General features: G+C 49.3%; 1 protein-coding gene across 4 annotated transcripts in view; it reads left to right on the plus strand.

The window, feature by feature from the left end:
- Nucleotides 1-21750, plus strand: part of MAP3K13 (mitogen-activated protein kinase kinase kinase 13) — a 108758-nt gene that overhangs the window by 51685 nt on the left and 35323 nt on the right. For all 4 annotated transcript variants that reach the window (XM_075607096.1, XM_075607095.1, XM_075607094.1 and 1 more), the window contains exons 2-3: nucleotides 13761-14312; nucleotides 16322-16505. In XM_075607096.1, the coding sequence (XP_075463211.1) occupies nucleotides 13838-14312; nucleotides 16322-16505 (659 nt within the window). In that variant the 5' untranslated portion in view covers nucleotides 13761-13837. The remainder of the gene's footprint in view (nucleotides 1-13760; nucleotides 14313-16321; nucleotides 16506-21750) is intronic.

A 21750-nucleotide genomic window follows, 5' to 3' on the forward strand; every position in this document is an offset into this window, starting at 1 on the left:
AGGCCAGCCCGCAGGCCGGACGGGGTGGACGACGAGCCTAGGCTCAGGGTGGCTGGCCAACGAGGGTGCAGGCCACTGTCAGGGAAGTGGTCGGGGCCTCCCGTCGCGGCACCTGTGGTGGGAGCATATTCTCTCCTAGGGGTAGAGGTGGCCAGGGGCGCAGAGGTGTCCGCCTGGACTAGGGGGCAGCGCACCCCCGGAGCCTCGGGCAGCAGCAGTATATGGGGCAAAGCCTCGGGGCATATATCTTGTTCAGTGGCATACAAGATCCGGCGCCAGGTCTGGTCATGGTCATAAAAGTGGTCTTGTACTTGGGCATTGTCCAGGAGAGGAAGCTTTCGGACCTGTTCGGTCACTGTGCCTAACGAGATCATGGCGGGGACATGGCCCAGCGCGAAAACACGGTTCAAGGGGATCCCGCGCCGTTGGGCCCACTTGCGCACCTCGAGCGCCGAGGGCACCGACATGATGTGGGTTGGTTGCACAATAGAGACAAAAAAAAAATGTGGGGGCACCCCAGGTCTAAGATCTCAGCAGCGCCTCCAAATGTAGCCCTTTTTGTGAACGTCTGAACTAAGGGACTACGGTGCATAAACCTGTGGCTTCAGGAGCTCTGAGCCTCCGCATATTGGGAGCCTGGGGGTATACCTTTATCACTTGTGGTGCAGCGCCTCCACTTACCCAGGATCCCCATTATAGAGATTATGCCCTGAGCAAGAACCTAACAACAGCAGTATGCAACAGCAACCTTTTTATATCACACAATAACAAATGATATGCAGACTTATCATATAACATTTGCATACACACACACAACGTGGCTCGGCCACACCTTATTGGGATAGTGTCCTGTACATAAGCAACTCTGCCGCTCTCCTTAGGAGTATGTCTCATAACCAGTAAAGTATAGTACCATATGCAATTCTCTTAGGAAACCCAATTAGTTAGTGGGAGGCGGGATCAGCGCCTGGTGACCGGTGTAGGTGCACGTGTAGACAAGGATACCTTCCGGTCACTACGATGACCTTGACACTCCACAGGGCCCCAGTGATAATCCAGCCTTGCGCCGTCTCTCCCTTCTGCAGCACCATCAGACGGGGAAAATCCAAGATGGCGGCCGCAACTCCGCAGCTCCGCATATGAACCTCACTAAAGGGAAACGTCCCTGACGACTATGGGCGTCCTTACAAATACAGCACCCTACGATGGCGGGGGGGAAAGACTCCTGGGGCTGTGGGCATATCCTACCTAAGCAGACGGGTCACTGACCCTCTGCTCTCGCACCCGAGGTTCCGCCAACCTCCTCCTTCACCTCCCTTGCTGCTCTGCCCCACCGCCCACACGCATCCGGTTCCTGCATACACAGTCTCGCATCCCATTGGTCCTCAGCCTCAGCTGACCTTCTCACCATCAGAGTTCATAGTTCAACCCCTTCGCGCGCTTCCCTCGCGCATGCGCAGCCCAACTGGTACGCAGTAACTTCGCTGGCAAACAGGGACAATATGGCGCTGCCTATGTAATTGACAGCGCGGAACCTTTAATATATGCACATCCTTACACATCTATAATGTCACTCACCCTCTGCCTATTTATGGGAGCACTTAGTGTGCGAGGTGGGTGGTGTAATAGAGTAAAAGTAAACCCTCCTTCTCCCTTCATTAAAAAGCTGCCATTTTTATTATTATGTTATTTTTAGTGGGGTTTTTTTTATAGGTTTTACAAAACGTACGGTAAAGTTTAACCCCCGTGACGGGCGGGCAGTGAGGAGGGTCACGCAGCCGTGCCACTGACTCGCCCACGTTTAGATAAGCGAGTAGGAGCCACGCCACAGCTGATGAACATTGAGTGGTCATAAAACCCCAACAGTTAATGTGTTGTAGATATACTCAGTACTAGTGTGCTACCCGCGTCATCATCTCCAGTACCTACTAAATGTATGAGTTACACTCAGGCTCACATCATGGGACCAGATTCCATGTTCCCTTTGATTTCTAAGTGGGACTGCGCCTGTATTTTGGACGTCTGATGCATGGACGTATTCATGTTGATGAATCAGACCTTGTATTAAAATGCCTATAACTTCAAGATTAAATTGCCCAGTTTTGGTGAATCAGTGAATTGTGTGTATATGAACTAGCGTTGGATAGTGAAAGCGCCGTGAAGTGAACCCCACGTCATGATCGGCGGTGAGCGCCAGATAAGGCGTTGTGGCGTCGGATAAGGCGTTCTGACATTGGAAAATGGCGAATTGGAATGTATTGTAAGGCGCCGGATATGACATTCGTCGTAAAGTGGAATGCAAGGTAGCGAGGACCGTGTGTGTGTGTGTGTGTGTGTGCGCGCGCGTGCGTGATATATATGTATATATATATATATATTATTTTATATGGGGTAAGATATCAAAGTACCAGCACAAAGGATTTATTGATCCATCAGGTAAACAAATCCCAATGTTTCGGCCCCCACCACTTCGGCGATTCCGCATCATGTGACCGCTCTTCGGAGCGATCATGTGATGCATTTCTGTCAGTCTCTTGGGGTGCTGTTCGCATACAGCCCCTAACAAATGAGCAGAGGACAATGACGTACGTAGTATGAGCCCCCGGGGGTGGTATATATATTTTTTTTAGGACATTGAAGGGGTTAAAGTGGCCTAGTGTACTTCTGAGCCGAACCGCAAATACACAGACATGAACACACACAAGGAATTCACAGGTTGTATAAATATAGAAGGGCAAATAGCTAAAACAGAGGGGGCGGGTGCCGAGCACGCACGTTCTAAGTCAAATTTCTTTGCGTTTTGTCACTGAAATTGTTTAAATTTTTTATGAAAAACATCACCATAACAAATACAATTTTTGTGACAAAAAACAAAGAAGTTTCACTTAAAATGCGCGTGCTCGGCCCAACACCCCTTTTATTATTATTACTGTATATAAGCAGAATAAGGTAGATATCCGCTGTTACATGGCATTGAAATGCACATTCTGTCTCTCCAGCCTGGCATGTAGTGTATCCACAGCGTGTACTTCTGATAGGATTCTCACTTTACACTCCCGTAATGAACCCGCTGTGCTCTGTCTGTTTGCTGCTGTTGCTTGTTCTTTGTATCTCAGTATTTCAGTTTTAATGTGTTTAATTGCTGTTGCGCTTTGTTCAAAAATAGACACAAAACCATTCGCAGTGCTTTACAGGCTGCTCTCTGGCAGCCATGGGGTTAATTAAAACGGCACACCAAGACATGGAAAACTTCCCGCATCACAAATCTAATTTGAAAACTTGACTGAAGTAGATTAGCCAGAGGGGTTCCTCAAATGATGGTGTTGGTTTAGTTTAGACCAGTGTTTTTCAACCAGGGTTCCCCAACCATCCCGAAAGGGTTCGCTGCAATTTTCAGGCCATTTGAAAATTGTACCAAATACAGAAGCATTTATAAAGCATCTGATCTCAGACGCTCTATTAGAGAGGGTTCGGGTGCCTTACAATGCATCTGATCTCAGACGCGCTATTAGAGAGGGTTGGGGTTCCTTACAATGCATCTGATCGCAGACGTACTATTAGAGAGGGTTGGGGTTCCTTACAATGAATCTGATCTCAGACGCGCTATTAGAGAGGGTTGGGGTTCCTTGCAATGCATCTGATCGCAGACGTACTATTAGAGAGGGTTGGGGTTCCTTGCAATGCATCTGATCGCAGACGTACTATTAGAGAGGGTTGGGGTTCCTTACAATGCATCAGATCTCGACCTAGAAGTGCCTAGTCACTTGATAAAGACATATCTAGGGCGAAACATTGTGTGGCACAAATAAATTAGCTTTAATACAAAATCCGTAGAGCGTTGGATCCCTTTTTTCCTGACTACATAAAGATATACATACATACCGTAAAGTAGGGGTGTTCAACTCCAGTCCTTAAGCCCCTCCAACAGGTCAGGTTTTCAGTATATCCCAGCTTCAGCGTAGGTAGCTCAATCAGTCCCTGGCTGAGCACACGTGGCTCAATCAGAGTCCTCTGATTGCGCCACCTGTGCTGAAGCTGCGATATCCTGAAAGTTTTCCTTTTTGGAGGGGGCTTGAGGACTGGAGTTGAGCCCCCCTGCATTACAACATATAAATTGGGGTTCATTGCAGAAATACCGTGCTGCTATGTTGCTCAGAACTCCTGAGTCAGCAGAAGCCGTTCTTCGGTTTGTATCGGGACGGGGGCAGCTCTCTCTAGGAGGCAGTTCATGGTTCTCTGCTCTGTTGTTCTTCTGTTTACCTGCTGCCCAGGTGACACGTTCTGTTTGTAGTTATTATTAAGGACACCTCATGTATCAGTCAGATTCAGTCACAGGACACATACGGTGAATGCTGTGCGTGGCAGCTATATTCCCTCCGGTGCAGCATTGGAAACGGAAGGTGACAGAAAACATCCATCATTTGCAGATTTAAACCATCAATCCCCCCCCCCCCCCCCCCTCCAAGAAGCCTGGATGTGTTTAACGCCTATAATATTCATATGCTGCCCCTGAGCATGTCCTGCTCCTTTATTTAATGTTTTTTTTTCTAGTGTTATAAATCATGATTTTCAGAACCTCTAGCGCCTGACTGTTCTTGGGGTCTCAGGAGAACTCCATTTTAACCTCCCGGACACTTAATATTTCGCTTATATCTGCTGAATGAAGCATCGGAGTGTAAAAGCAAGAACAGCTTTAACAAGGGCAAAAGGAGATCTCTTAAATCAGGCCTGATCAACTCGTAAAGTGAGAAGGGCCGAACTGCTCCAAGGAAAAAAAATTTGGGCCGCACGGGTAAAATCAAAATCATTATCATCTCTCCTCCAGCACCTATCATCATCATCATCATCATCATCATCTCTCTCCCAGCACGAAGAAAAAACAAAAAAAACAAAAACAAATGGCGCACAGCCAAGGAGCCAGGTGTGGAGTAAAAAGCTTTCCTTTATTGGTGCATGGTGAGAGACAAGTGTACCCCCTTGGGGACAAAGACAGGAACCTCCTACGTGTTTCGGACCCACCGGTCCTTTATCAAGGAGTATCACAGCACCCCTCATCATCATCCTCATATCTCCACCAGCACCCTTCATTATCATCCTCATATCTCCCCCAGAACCCCTCACTATCAACCTTTGCGATACTCCCCATCTATCTCTCATACCCCCATCTCTCCCCCTCACCCACACACATAATACTCCCCCTCCACATCAAACACACAATAACCCCCTGCACACCACACACATCCCACCCCCCTGCACCTCACATCATTCTCCCCCCTGCACCTCACATCATTCTCCCCCCCTGCACCTCACATCATTCTCCCCCCCTGCACCTCACATCATTCTCCCCCCCTGCACCTCACATCACTCTCCCCCCTCTGCACCTCACATCACTCTCCCCCCCCTGCACCTCACATCACTCTCCCCCCCTGCAACTCACATCACTCTCCCTCCCCCCCTGCAGCTCACACCACTCTCCCCCCTCACAAGGAAAACAGAGTTGGGCCCCACAGCCCCCCACCCCCCTCCCATGTCAGCAGCCCCTCACCCCCCTCCCATGTCAGCAGCCCCCCACCCATGTCAGCAGCCCCCCTCCCATGTCAGAAGCCCCCCACCCCCCTCCCATGTCAGCAGCCCCCCACCCCCCTTCCATGTCAGCAGCCCCCCACCCCCCTTCCATGTCAGCAGCCCCCCACCCCCCTTCCATGTCAGCAGCCCCTCACCCCCACCCATGTCAGCAGCCCCTCACCCCCCTCCCATGTCAGCAGCCCCCATCCTATGTCAGCAGCCCCCCACCCATGTCAGCAGCCCCTCACCCCCTCCCATGTCAGCAGCCCCCCACCCCCATGCTTACCTGGTGATGGTGATTGCGGCGGCAGGGAAGCATGGGGAAGCGCGAGGGATGCGCACTCTAGCAGCAGACCCGGAAGTTCCAGGTCGCGCTACACTGCTAGAGCGCGTCCCCGTGCTGGAGGAGGGGGGTTAGGGGAGAGCGCACACAGACACTGCTGGAGCGCGCTCCTACTGGAGCGCGTCTTTCTTTCCCAACCAGGGAAGGGGGGTGAAGAAGGGAGGGTTGAAGGGGGTCTGTCGCGGGTCGCACGGGGTGCCCCGGCGGGCCGTATTTTGTGCAGCCCTGTCTTAAACCATGGGTGGCCAACCACAGTTCTAAATGACCACCAACAGGTCAGGTTCTCCAGATATCCCTGCTTCAGCACAGGTGACTCAGTCAACGACTGATCCAGTGATTGAGCCACCTGTGCTGAAGCAGGGATATCCTGAAAACCTGATGTGCTTGTGGCCTTTGGGGACTGTGGTTGCCCACCCCTGTCTTAAAGTAAAAATAAAATGCAGAAATGCAATAAGACATGGCTATCGGCACAGGCCGCAGCTCTACAGGATTGTGGGTATGTCCGTGCGGCTGAGCACATGAACCAATGACATCGTTTCCCGGTCCTTTCAGAGTCCCCCCGAGAAGCACTTTCCTTCTACATATAACCAGTCCTTGTATTTGAATAACAGCTGGTTAAATGGAAGTGCTCTCTCTGTGACTCATGTAGTGCCTGAATTGGCGATACCCGACTTTAACGACCGATATCGCTGATTCAGGTGCGATGCAGCAGATGGCCCTTTGATGACTCCGGGGCATTGGTGGATATGTTTCAGATAGGTCCTATATGGCCTTTATGATGTGAAATGTGATGCTATAGAGAGCAGTAATAAGGAGGGGCGGATTGTAGATACCTACAAGCCCGGGGCGATTCCTTGAAGGGCCACTCTCCTCCTGCAGCGTCGCGGCGACATGTGACGTCACCTTGTCATGGTGACGTGACATCACGTTTGTCACAGGAGACCAGGACTTTTGACACTTATTTAAATTTGTACCGGGATCATTCACTAGGCCAAACATGGCAGTAAGAACAATGCAATCAGTATGCAATACTGATCTTACTGCTCCTCCCACAAATTCCAAGATTGTTGCACCCTTCCTCATCCTCTCTCTCCCCTTATCCTCTCACCCTCCCACCCCCATGTCCTCTCACCCCTCATCCTCCCCTCATCATCTCTCACCCCCTCCCTTCATCCTCACCCCCCTTCATCCTCTCTCACCACCCCCCCTTCATCCTCTCACCCACCCACTCCTTCATCCTCTCACCCCCCTTCATCCTCTCACCCACCCCCTTCATCCTCTCACCCACCTTCTTCATCCTCTCACCCACCCCCTTCATCCTCTCTCCCCCTCCCTTCATCCTCTCTCCCCCTCCCTTCATCCTCTCTCCCCCTCCCTTCATCCTCTCTCCTCCTCCCTTCATCCTCTCTCCTCCTCCCTTCATCCTCTCTCCCCCTCCCTTCACCCTCTCTCCCCCTCCCTTCATCCTCTCTCCCCCTCCTTTATTCCTCTCACCCCTCCCTTCATCCTCTCACCCACCCCCTTCATCCTCTCTCCCCCTCCCTTCATCCTCTCTCCCCCTCCCTTCATCCTCTCTCCCCCTCCCTTCATCCTCTCTCCCCTCCCTTCATCCTCTCTCCCCTCCCTTCATCCTCTCTCCCTTCATCCTCTCTCCCCCTCCTTTCTTCCTCTCACCCCTCCCTTCATCCTCTCTCACCCCTCCCTTCATCCTTTTTCACCCCCTCCCTTCATCCTCTCTCCCCCTCCTTTCTTCCTCTCACCCCTTTCCATTCATCCTCTCTCACCCCCCTCCCTTCATTCTCTTTCACCCACTTCCTTCATCCTCTCATCCCCCATCCCTTCATCCTCTCTCATCCCCCATCCTCTCACCACCTTCACCCTCCCTCTCACCCCCCTTCATCCTCCCTCCCCCTCCCTTCATCCTCTCTCCCCCTCCCTTCATCCTCTCTCACCCCATCCCTTCATCCTCTCTCACCCCATCCCTTCATCCTCTCACCCCATCCCTTCATCCTCTCACCCCCCCTTCATCCTCTCTCACCCCCCCTCCCATCATTCTCTCACCTCCTCCCTTCATCATCTCACCCCTCCTCCCTTCATCCTCTCTCATCCTCCCTCCCTTTATCCTCTCATCCCCCCTCCCTTCATCCTGTTACCCCCTCCCTTCATCCTCTCACCCCTCTCCCTTCATCGTCTCATTCCCCCCCTCATCCTCTCTCAACCCCCCTCCCTTCATCCTCTCACCCCCCTCCCTTCATCATTTCTCAAACCCCTGCCTTCATCCTCTCACCCCCCCTCCCTTCATCCTCTCTCAACCCCCTCCCTTCATCCTCTCTCACCCCCCTCCCTTCATCCTCTCTCACCCCCCTCCCTTCATCCTCTCTCATCCTCCCTCCCTTCATCTTCTCATCCCCCTCTTCATCTTCTAATCCCCCCTCCCTTCATCCTGTTACCCCCTCCCTTCATCCCCTCTCCCTTCATCTTCTCATTCCCCCCTCATCCTCTCTCAACCCCCTCCCTTCATCCTCTTTCAACCCCCCTCCTTCATCCGTACCACCCTCCCTGTCATTATTACCCCCCCTCCCTTCATCCTCTCACCCCCCTCCCTTCATCCTCTCTCAACCCCCTCCCTTCATCCTCTCTCACCCCCCCTCCTTTCATCCTCTCTTACCCCCCTCCCTTCATCCTCTCATCCCCTCCCTTTATCCTCTCTCAACCCCCTCCCTTCATCCTCTCTCAACCCCCCTCCTTTCATCCTCTTTCAACCCCCCTCCTTTCATCCTCTTACCCCCCTCCCTTCATCCTCTCACCCCCTCCCTTCATCCTCCTCTCACCCCCCTCCCTTCATCCTCTCATCCCCTCCCTTCATCCTCCTCTCACCCCCTCCCTTCATCTTCTCATCCCCTCTTCATCCTCTCACCCCCCTTCCCTTCATCCTGTTACCCCCTCCCTTCATCCTCTCACCCACCCTCCCTTCATCCTCTCACCCACCCTCCCTTCATCCTGTTACCCCCTCCCTTCATCCCCTCTCCCTTCATCTTCTCATTCCCCCCCTCATCCTCTCTCAACCCCCTCCCTTCATCCTCTTTCAACCCCCCTCCTTCATCCTTACCACCCTCCCTGCCATTATTGCCCCCCCCTCCCTTCATCCTCTCACCCCCCACCCTTCATCCTCTCTCAACCCCCTCCCTTCATCCTCTCTCACCCCCCCTCCTTTCATCCTTTCTTACCCCCCTCCCTTCATACTCTCATCCCCTCCCTTCATCCTCTCTCAACCCCCTCCCTTCATCCTCTCTCACCCCCCTGCTTTCATCCTCTCCTACCCCCCTCCCTTCATCCTCTCACCCCCCTCCCTTCATCCTCCTCTCAGCCCCCTCCCTTCATCCTCTCATCCCCTCCCTTCATCCTCTCATCCCCTCCCTTCATCCTCCTCTCACCCCCCTCCCTTCATCTTCTCATCCCCCTTTCATCCTCTCATCCCCCCTCCCTTCATCCTGTTACCCCCTCCCTTCATCGTCTCATCCCCCCTTCATCCTCTCATCCCCCCTCCCTTCATCCTGTTACCCCCTCCCTTCATCCTCTCACCCACCCTCCCTTCATCCTCTCACCCCCCCTCCCTTCATCCTCTCTCAACCCCCCTCCCTTCATCCTCTCACCCCCATCCCTGTCATTATCACCCCCCACTGCATCCTCGCTCACCCCCCCCCCCTGTTATTATTACCCCCGCAGGACAGCCAGAGAAAACACACACACAACAGTACAAGTAAAAACACGGATGGAGAAAACAGAACAAATAGACACACACAGCCTCACCTCTCTGCTCCATGCTTTTCCTCCGCTTTTTGGCCCCGCCCCCAGGCTCCTGCCTCACCCATCCTGATTGGCTGCATCGCACAGCAGCAGCCAATCAGGATGGAGGAAGCTGCCCAGCCCCCTAGCAGCAGCAGCCAATCAGGATGGAGGAAGCTGCCCAGCCCCCTAGCAGCAGCAGCCCTGCTCTCTCCCTTCTCGGGGGAAATCCCGCAATTGGTTACTAAGTCCAGAGAGGTAATACCGGCATACACATACATGTACATAGAGGTAATACCGGCATGCACATACATGTACATAGAGGTAATACAGGCCACATACATGTGCATAGAGGTAATACAGGCCACATACATGTACATAGAGGTAATACCGGCATACACATACATGTACATAGAGGTAATACAGGCCACATACATGTGCATAGAGGTAATACAGGCCACATACATGTACATAGAGGTAATACAGGCCACATACATGTACATAGAGGTAATACAGGCCACATACATGTACATAGAGGTAATACCGGCATACACATACATGTACAGAGAGGTAATACCGGCATGCACATACATGTACATAGAGGTAATACCGGCATGCACATACATGTACATAGAGGTAATACCGGCATGCACATACATGTACATAGAGGTAATACCGGCATACACATACATGTACAGAGAGGTAATACCGGCATGCACATACATGTACATAGAGGTAATACCGGCATGCACATACATGTACATAGAGGTAATACCGGCATGCACATACATGTACAGAGAGGTAATACCGGCATACACATACATGTACATAGAGGTAATACCGGCATACACATACATGTACATAGAGGTAATACCGGCATACACATACATGTACATAGAGGTAATACCGGCATACACATACATGTACATAGAGGTAATACCGGCATACACATACATGTACAGAGAGGTAATACCGGCATGCACATACATGTACATAGAGGTAATACCGGCATGCACATACATGTACATAGAGGTAATACCGGCATGCACATACATGTACATAGAGGTAATACCGGCATACACATACATGTACAGAGAGGTAATACCGGCATACACATACATGTACATAGAGGTAATACCGGCATACACATACATGTACATAGAGGTAATACCGGCATACACATACATGTACATAGAGGTAATACTGCTATACACATACATGTACATAGAGGTAATACCGGCATACACATACATGTACATAGAGGTAATACCGGCATACACATACATGTACATAGAGGTAATACCGGCATACACATACATGTACATAGAGGTAATACCGGCATACACATACATGTACATAGAGGTAATACCGGCATACACATACATGTACATAGAGGTAATACCGGCATACACATACATGTACATAGAGGTAATACCGGCATACACATACATGTACATAGAGGTAATACCGGCATACACATACATGTACATAGAGGTAATACCGGCATACACATACATGTACATAGAGGTAATACCGGCATACACATACATGTACATAGAGGTAATACCGGCCACATACATGCCCCCCCCCGCACACATACATGTCCCCTCCCCCCCGCACACATACATGTCCCCTCCCCCCCGCACACATACATGTCCCCACCCCGCACACATACATGTCCCCACCCCGCACACATACATGTCCCCACCCCGCACACATACATGTCCCCACCCCGCACACATACATGTCCCCACTCCGCACACATAAATGTCCCCACCCCGCACACATACATGTCCCCACCCCGCACACATACATGTCCCTACCCCGCACACATACATGTCCCCACCCCGCACACATACATGTCCCCACCCCGCACACATACATGTCCCCACCCCGCACACATACATGTCACCACCCCGCACACATACAAGTCCCCACCCCGCACACATACATGTCCCCACCCCGCACACATACATGTCGTTTCACCGCACCAGGATAAGGGCGGCCACATGCGGTGGGGTTTGGCTGCTCCAGACACGGTCAGGGTGTAGTAGACATACAGTATTTACACATGGGCAGAAAGTAAATGCCAAAACAGCCGGGACTAAAGGTCTTATTCTATATCCACCAAAGCTGCTGCTTGGCTCGTTTTCAGCCCCAAACCCTCATTGAAGTCGATAGGAGTCGTTGTGTTCGAAAGCTGCCCAAACAACCACAAGGTGGATAATGAATTACCCCCTAGTGCAGGGGGGGGGGGCAACTTCAGTCCTCAAGGGCCACCAACGGGTCAGGTTTTCAGGATATCCCTTCTTTAGCACAGGTGGCTCAGTCTTTGAGTCAACCACTGATTGAGCCACCTATGCTGAAGCAGGGATATCCTGAAAACCTGACCTGTTGGTGGCCCTTTCGGACTGCTGTTGGCCCCCCTGCAGTAGAGCGTTTGGGTTAAAAACCAATGTCCTTTTAGGAAATCCTCATCTCCACACCGCCTGGAATAGCTCTACAGACAGAGCAAGCAGCCGTGACGTGCGCCACCCACCCACACAGCCTACAGCATCCATTTCCCCCACAAATTGCCCTTTTATTCTGATTTACAGCAAGCGTTGGGAAATCTCCTCGCAGTTTTCTGTTTCTGAGAAATATGGATTTATTTATTTTTTTAACAATTCTTTTGTAACTCTGCTTTAATGAGAGTGACTACCACTGCTGCCATATTCTTTCCCCAGCCTGTTCCCTAAATAACTTGTAATACCGCTAGCAGTGGATACTGGGTCTCCCATAAAATTGGGGGGTTGCTGTTTTTTTTGCAGTTAAGTTTTCGGACTTTTAATTTGCGACGCTACTAAACGCATCATCAATTATGAAACGTGTATTAAAAAAGGAATCTGGTAAAAGAGCCTCTTTAGTATATATCTAGTACTGCGTATGTTTCACAGTGGGGTTGCCTTCCCTTAGCCATAAACCTGGAGAACATCTATAATGAGCTTTGAGTTGAATGGGTTTATTATACCCCAGGACATGCTGTGCTAGGCAGCTGTCACTAGAGGTTCTGCTCTGATATTGCCATGCTCTGTTAATTCTCACACAGTACACTCTGGTTAATTAAATGTGAGTTTTGCTGTACATGGCAAGGGTCTGACTTCACATTGCAAAGCAAGCGCTGCCCCGACCCTATTTTTAAAATGCACCTTTTTTTCGATGCAGCTTTTGATGTCAATGCCTTCTTTGGCACGCTGTCTCCCCACATATATTACATGTATTTCTTTTATCTTTTAAAAAAAAAAACTGGATGTGATGGTGTAAAGCGTCCATAATTAACCCCTTCTCCTGCTGGAGAAAATGGTCATGCATTATTTTCACCATGTTTTGTTGTTGTTGATACTACTTGTCTAAAAGGAAAGTTCACAACTGTTTCTCCCTAAATGAGGGTATATACTATATACTATTCACTGAGGGACACACTTCTCTGCTGTGTAACTTCTTTTTTATTTCATATTTTACATGGAGCTTTTCTCCCAATGGGACTCAAAGCGCTTCACAATTACATTAGGGCAGCGGAGCACAAACTGGGGGGGGGGGGAGATGTGTCTGGGGGGGCGTGGGCGGCGGGAGAGGACCCGCACTCTTCCCCAAGGCATTTCATTCAATGCCTCTGCAATACTCCACTTACCTTCATTCAGCCAGCTGTGTGACGCGTGGCCATGGCAACACGGCATCAAATGACGCTGCGGGACCCGTGTGACGTGATGTCATATGACCCGTCGCCATAGTCATGGCATGATGTCACGTGACCTCCGCACGCCGGGAAGCATGGTGGGGGGATCTTTAAACTTTGCAGAGATCCCGGCACCCCTCCCGGCACCCCCCACTGAGGTCTGTATCTCTGGTAGCAGGGGGTTCCCGGAGCTGAAATTAGTGGGGTTCGGCTCCAGAGACCCCTGCTTCAACAGTATGTTAAAAAGAATAATAAAATAAGCATACGTTCCTCCTTTCAGAGGCTGCATAGCATTGGTTACTCTGTGTTTGCAGTGATCAGTAACAAGGTATCCATGTCTCCTTCTCCTAGGTCCAGGTGTCCTGCACGGTAGCGGAGTGGAGTTAAAGGGATCCCATTAGGAGGTGGTGTATTGGGGTGGCTGCCCCATGCGCCTGGATGGTACCATGGCTAGCCCGCAGGAGCCCCTGAACTGGTCTTCTCCCAATCTCCTCACTGACACCTTACGGGAGGATAAAGAGTACATATTGGCGTTTAGTGAACATGCCCCCACCGGCCACCACCAATCCCCGGAGACCCTGGATAAGTCGAACGCCCTGGACAACGCCAGCAGCCCGGTCACCGCGGCCGTGTTGACGTCCATCAGCGAGGACTCCAAGGACCAGTTTGAGAACAGTGTCTTGCAGTTGAGGGACCAGGATGAAGCCGAGAGCGTTGTACCCCAGGGCAGCAGCCACTCGGGAGACGGGGGCAGCAACAGCGGAGCTGAGGACATCCGGATACATTTTACCCGCACGGGGAGCGTAAACGGGGGCTTCTTAGAGGGTTTGTTTGGCTGCTTAAGACCTGTGTGGAATATCATAGGGAAGGCCTATTCTACAGACTACAAACTACAGCAGCAAGGTAAGGAGGTGACACTCTGGGCTCATGTGTTAACCCTTTTGTAGCCAGGGACCAGCCATGCATTGCGGGCGACGCAAGGGTTAATGAAGTCTCTTGAACTTTTTCAAGTTAACCCCCTTTCCCTGAGAATATTCCTAATGGCTGACATCTTTAATAAGGTCTGTCCGCAACGAAGGGAATATTCTTGTTTTTCAGTTTGACCTTTTCGGGCAGAATATGGTGTTTTCTCCTCGATTTTCTGCTTCCATTTGTTGTTGTTGCGATTGTACGTTTTCTGATTTATCATATTGAATTATCACGTCTCCCACGGCCTCCGCTCCAGGCTCAGGACTCGTAGAATAAAAGTGATCGTGGGCACTTCAGGGTCAATTTATATTTTTGGTATTACCATTGGCAGGAATAGCCGTGAGCCCACAATGGGTATCAATCACACTTTGATCAATACAACATTAGGTCATTAAGAGTCTTCGTGCAATTGACGTGCACAGAAATATACCATATGTATCAAATGGGAAACGAAAACATTACTTTCAATAAGATTTTTTTTTTCTTGATGCATCTGGTATAACTAATTTGCACTGTAAACATTGTAGCCGCCTACGATAAAGTTTTATAATAAGGTGTCAGGTTTAGATTTAGACTGGGACAGAGACATTTCTCTTATGTGGCACCCAGATCTCCTGTACATTGATGTGTCCCTATAGTAACTTTCTGTGTCACTGTAGAGTATTCAGTAGATCAGAACCATAGAAAAGATGCTTGTGAGATATCTTTCAGGCCGTCTTGGGCTGTGCTGGTACTGCAGTGCACAGAAGGTCAAATGCAGCCCATCCACCCCCCTCCACTGCCTATTGTCTGCAGCAGGAGGGCAGGGATTAAAGTGCTTATTGTCTGATAATGAGTGAGGAGCTTGTGTGTCCTGTGTGTGTGTGCATGTCAGAAGGACTCAGCCCCAGGGCTCATGTGGAAGGTAAGGCACGGTAAGGTGGGAGGGGCGTGCGGAGTGAAGTAACAGCTGATCGTATGTTACATTGCTAAGGACGGGTAGATGGTGTAGGAGTTTTACAGAACATTACCACGGGGGCGGCTTAAATGAGCAACGTCCCTTACCCGAGCTTCTAATCTTTATATAATGGGGCGGTGTCGAAAAGAATACGTGTGTGTACAGTACAGTACAGTGCACACGCACACACACGCACCCACCTGCTATGTATCTTGTAGATTATCTGTGACATGTTATTATAGACTGGCATACAGTACATTGTAATGCCATTGCAGCCAGTGGTAAAGATGACATTTGTGTAAAATCAATGGTAGGCATTGATACCAATGGCTACATCTATAGGGCACCCAAAGGGTTAATGAAGTTGAACGAATCTAAGCCTATGTTGTTATGTTATTGCAAGCAATTGTAAAAAAATAAATAAAGGGTTAATGGCATTAGATTTGGGGTTTGTATATATAATCTAGGGTTAAAAGGAAGTGTGTTGGGGGTATGAGTTTTGTTCGATTTTGTTGTAGGTTGTAATACCTTTCAGTGAATCAGCCTTATTAGGGTGCTTAAGGGATTGTATTATACCGTAGTGTTACAGTGTTTACCAAACCGTACAGGTTTCTTCCTCGTGTGTCGTGTCCTGTAGCTTACGCATACTTTATTATTATATTGCATTAAGTTATATATTTATTACATCATTATATATTATATCGGGGGTTCTCAACTCCAGTCCTCAAGACACCCCTAACAGGTCAGATTTTTAGGATATCCCTGCTCCACCACAGGTGGCTCAATCAGTCCCTGCTTCAGCACAGGTAGCTCAATCTGAGGCTCAGTCTTTGACTGAGCCACCTGTGCTGAAGCAGGGATATCCTGTAAACCTTACGCGTTGGGGTGGGGGTCCTGAGGACTGGAGTTAAGAACCCCTGTATTACAGTATGTTGTTTTCTCCATGTTACCGTTTGAAACGAATCCGTCGTTTCCCACCTAACATCACTGCCACGTTCTCCCTCAGACACCTGGGAGGTCCCGTTTGAGGAGATTTCGGAGCTCCAATGGCTGGGCAGCGGCGCCCAAGGAGCTGTTTTCCTGGGCAAGTTCCGAGGGGAGGAGGTGGCCATCAAGAAAGTGAGGGAGCAAAAAGAGACCGACATCAAGCACCTGCGGAAGTTGAAGCACCCCAACGTCATCGCCTTTAAGTACGTCTCATGATTACATTCTTGCGCTGCTCCGTTGTCTCGCTCGTACATGGTTACATGGCTGCTTGTTACCTGGTGTCATGGTAAATGATCTCCCCGATACTTGGTGTAGGAGAGACATTTCCTGGCACGCCACCATCTTTAATAAAAAGGTACTTGCGATGCATTGAAAGCAGAAATATAGGTTTCATTCATTTAAATGTAAAAAAAATTCTTATTGAAGCGGGGGGTCTCCGGAGCTGAGCTGTGTTCATTTCAGCTCCGGGGACCCCCTGCTTCCAGAGATACGTACCTCTGTAGGGGGCGCTGGTATCTCAGTGCAGTTTAAATCCCCCCCGTCATGCAGGCCAACAGGAAGCCGCACCGGATGACGTCATTATGTTGGTCACACTATTTCCCTGCCTGCATAGATACCAACCCCCCCCCTACGGAGGAAAGTACCTCTGGAAGCAGAGGTAATGAACACAGTTCAACTCCGAAGACCCCCTGCTGCAATACTGTAATTAAAAAAACCAAAGGAAACCTGTATAGCAGCTTGAATACATCACGTCTGCATAAGTGTTTGACCAACGTTTCCAACCAAACTGGCCTTCATCAGCATCCACTGATACTTTGCCAAATGATTGGCTCTGGTACTTGGTCACATAATGACGTTGCGGCTTCTTATCGGCTGACGAAGGGCTCCCTCTTTAAAAACCCAGGAGATAAACCGGCAACTAAAATGTTAAAATGTTATGTTGTATGTGATGGAGTAATACGTCTGGGCATATAACACTATTCATGTACAGCTTCTTCCTGTTAGAGAATGAAGACCCAATAAGCGTATTGACTGCTCGCAGTAGCTATAGCTGCTGACCCTCTGAGGCCCTGTCTAACCCCAAACACTAATAGTTGTGAGACGGGCGCCACTGGGTGTAAGAGGAGAGCAGGTGTATGTATCATTGTGTGCAGACCAAAATTGGAACCAGTGGATCCCCGGAACTAAGATACTGAGAGGTAAAAGTAGCACGTTCCTGCCCCTCCAGAACAAAACAAAATGGCGGTTTCAATCACCCGCATCATGCTGGCCAATAGGAAGAGGCAGAATCATCTGTGGCTGGGGGTTTAAATACCAGGATGTAACGGCCCAACTTTTACCGGTAAGTATGTCACGAACCAGGGGGTCCCCAGAGCTGAAATTAATGTGGTTCAGACCCGAGGACTGGTTCCCACCCTGGTAATAAAAAAAGCAGGGGGCGGAAGGGGCTATCGCTTTATTATTTATTTCTGAGTAAATATAACTTAGGGGCGGCTGGACTTACATGGAGATACTCATCATCATCATGCAGTGCAGCTTTTGCTTTCTGAATAGGTCACAGTTTATGCTGCATGCTACCAAGTAGCGAGTATATGCAGGGCCGGAGACAGATTTCCCGGGGCCTAGGACTACAGTTCTGACTTGGTCCGCCCCCCTCCCCGAGCCCCATTTCACACCTCGCGAGCACCCTCTATTTCCCTCCCTCGTCCCATGAATTTCTCTCTCCTCCGTCTCACCTCTCACTCTCTCCATTAATTATCTCACTCACTCAATCCCCCGCCTCATGTATTTCTCTCCCCTGCGTCTCACTCTTACCCCCTATTTTCCTCGCTCACCCTCTCTCAGTCCCCCCCCCCCTCTGTTACTTACCACACGCAGTCCCCCTCCTCAGACTCATTTCCTCCCCCTCACACAATTCCCCGCACAAAATGTACCAAAAAAAAAACACTCCCCAATGCAAAAAACTTCCCACCCCCAAATACATACAAAAAACAAAAACATATATAAAAAAAGACCCCCAATGCTCATATTCCCCAGCCCATATTAAATAAAAAAACAGTACATATTAAAAAAATAGACTTCCCTTGGTCAGGCCGGGCCCGGTGACTGCCAGTGGGAATGGGGGGGGGACTGCCGGGGAGGGAGGGGGGCAGCCAGACAGAGTTGTTGCCGCCGGCCCCCGGCTCTTCCCACTGTCAGACCTCTTCCACTCTTTGTCCCGGGCCGGTCCCTCTGACTTCAGCGTGCGCCGGGCCTACCACTCGAGGCGCCACGCGCCGGAAGCTAGGCCAAGCTTACTTCTGGCGCGCCAACATCAGAGAGGCTCATCGCGTGCTGACGTCAGAGGGCCCGCCGTGGGATAGAGAGAGAGGAAGAGGCCTGCCGGTGGGGAGAGCCGGGGTCCGGTGGCAACTGCTTTGTCCGGCCACCGGGCCCCCCGGGACACTTGTACTGGCTGCCCCCCCCCCCTCTCGGCGGCCCTGAGTATATGGTTTACTAGCTGGGAACAAAATATGGAACTGAGCGGATTGCACCAATGAGCAATGTTATGTTGCACCCCCTTTCGTGTATACTCGGCCTTCCCAGGACACCCCTCTTAACCCCTTCGCTGCCCGAGGGGCCTGCAACGCCTTTCGCGAGCAGGAGGGGTGTTCAAGCCCCCGTCTCTTCCAGTGCTGGAAACAGCAAGTAAAAGATTGCTTTCCGCAAACATTCCCAGCCCTCTCTCTCTCTCTCTCTCTGCCGTGTGTGGCTTGTATAGTAAACAGCAGATGACACGTCCGTGGTTCATTCAAGGTGAGAGAGATTGGCAAGTTAAGCAAGACCTTTAGGAGCGCCATAAGATCCTGTATACTGCACGATCGTCACAAGATTCATTGTATTGTTATCTTCATCACTTTTCTATCTAAACAACGGCGTTCATCTCCACCCCCTCGTTGCCTCCTGTTTGTTCATTTTTTATTTTTTTACTCCTCGATTGGGTTTTTTAAGTGCTTGTCGGGTAAAAGCGTTTCAACAGCATCAGTTCCCGTCCCCCTTTGAACAGGCTGTTTCACTTAGTGCCATGTACGGTATTGGATTAGCGGTGAAATGAAAGCACTCAGCCACGTCCTTTAAAATATTGTACTCCTGCTCAGAGACGACACAAGATGTATCCTGGTTAGTGATCAATGGTAAGGAATGTAGCGTGTAATGTAGAATGCACACTTATTTTCTCCCCTGAAAGCAGCAAAATGTGACATATTAAATGGGTTTTTTTTGTTTTGTTTTTAATATAAATCAGTTCTGTGGTATTAGATAATAGGGACTGTTTTTATTGGGGGGGGGGTTTAATTTCACTTTTAATATAATTTTAATGCGTTGTAATACGCTCAGCATCCTTTCATTTCTATTGGAAAGGAGAAAAAACTTGCGCACAGCGGATGGAGTGGGTCACCAAAGTAGTAAATAAAAATTATTCCTTTATTGATCCATGCTATAAAAAAAAAACGGAGGCAAACACCCTCCTACGCGTTTCGTGTATGGAATATACACTTTATCAAGGAGTGTATTCTAAGACATCCTTATATACATACATTTGGATCTCCCGTTTCGCGCCAAAACTGGCGACGCGAGGAGACCCCGTGACTGCGCGATAACGTCTAGCATGCCCAGACCCGCCCCCACAGAGTCCCCCGAACCAAACAGGGGAGGGAGACCGAATCCGAGACACGCCCACAATCCCGCCCAACCGCGGGTATCAGGGACGCGCATGGCCTTCCCCCCAAGAACGTCCACAGTCCCCAGTGTATCAAGAGCAGTACCGCAAACAGCGGACCGTCCAAGGGTTTTGTTTTTTTAATAAATCAGTTCTGTGGTATTAGATAATAGGGACTGTTTTTATTGGGGTTTTTTTTAATTTCACTTTTAATATCATTTTTAATGCGGTGTAATACGTTCAGCATCCTTTCATTTCTATAGCTTGTTTTAGGCCTCCCCAGCAGTGTAAGATCTTTGTAACACTTTAATGTTTGTGATCATTTGTTGCCAATGTTCCCAGCAGTTTGAGCGGCAAACTGTAACAATAGATAGTGTTACAGTAGTAATATGAGGATACATTGTAGCTGCTGAGTTACACTGGCCCCAGTACTGTATTCATTGAAACGGAAAGACGGCCATTATGTTAGGCACACAATCAGGATTTTTACAGATTTATAACAGGAGCACCCAATGATCATTGCCAGGTTAGATACGAATGTCACATGCTTGACATATAAAAAAAAAAATTTTAAAAAGGGGGTGAAAGTATTTGAAGAGCTTACAATCTACTGATCAAGGATATCAATTGTATTGGCTGAGGTTGTGAATCTTTCACCCCAAAAGCCAGATCTGTAACCCCAAGGCCCAACCTCCCACCTTTCTGGGAAAATGACACGTTCAAATGCAGACGGTTTTTCGGATTCCTTTAACCACACAGTAAAATAAACTCAGGGGCGGGAAAAAACCCCGAATCCTTCTCTGCCAGGTCTGTACTAATGCTGACAGAGAATTTGTGTTGTTGACAAAGCAAATGCTAGTTTGAAAACCCATTAAGGAATATCAGTTCCCAGCGCGGTCAGGAGTGTCAGTGGGTGCAATAGAGCGCTGTCTTATCATGAAATTATATCATCGCCCGCTCGATTTCACATGACCCCCGTACCTTCAGTGGGACTTTACAAGTAGAAAGGATGTTTTAAAGCTGCAGTTCAATCTGTCGTTTGGAAAAAAGAAAAATAAATAAAAAATTCCATTCAATAAGTGCATTAATACAGTCTGCACAATGACAAGTGATTAGCTAAGTTTCCAATCGATCGACAAATCGGGGGTTATTTAATTCACTGCTAGGGCTGCACAAAAATACCCAGGATGCAAAGTTCTGTGTGGAAGATCATGGGACCAGGCAGGCACTAGATGCAATTGGTGCACTGCTAGAGAGAGGGCGGGGCTCAAGAACCAGAGCCTGTCTCAGAAGAGGAAGGGGGTGGGACTTTGTAAATGGTTTCTATGAAAATGATTGCCACATTAGAAACATTCAAAAATATCTTTTAGTTTTTTAATTTTTTTTTAAATGCTACAAGAATTTTCTTATAGTACAGAACTGATTTATTAAAAAAAAAACATACACAAGTAGGATATTGCTTAAACTGCAACTTTAATGGGAACATGCTGACGGCAAAGAGAGGCCATTGAACTTTCTACAGGGAGGTCGTTCCCGGCTAGGACCAAATTAAGGACAGTGATATGTTTAACCCTTAGGGGTGGATCCAAAGAGCTCAGTTGATGACTAAATGAGATGTTCCCTTCTGTTAAAGGCTCGTTAACAGCTATTGGGGATCTTAGAAGATGTGCTAAGTGCTGTTTTCAGCTGTAACAAGCTACTATAATGGATACTAGTGCGAATAATATGCAACAGAGGCGTTCCTGTAACCG

This window comes from Ascaphus truei, chromosome 7, assembly GCF_040206685.1.
Source record: "Ascaphus truei isolate aAscTru1 chromosome 7, aAscTru1.hap1, whole genome shotgun sequence".
NCBI classification, from domain to species: Eukaryota; Metazoa; Chordata; class Amphibia; order Anura; family Ascaphidae; genus Ascaphus; species Ascaphus truei.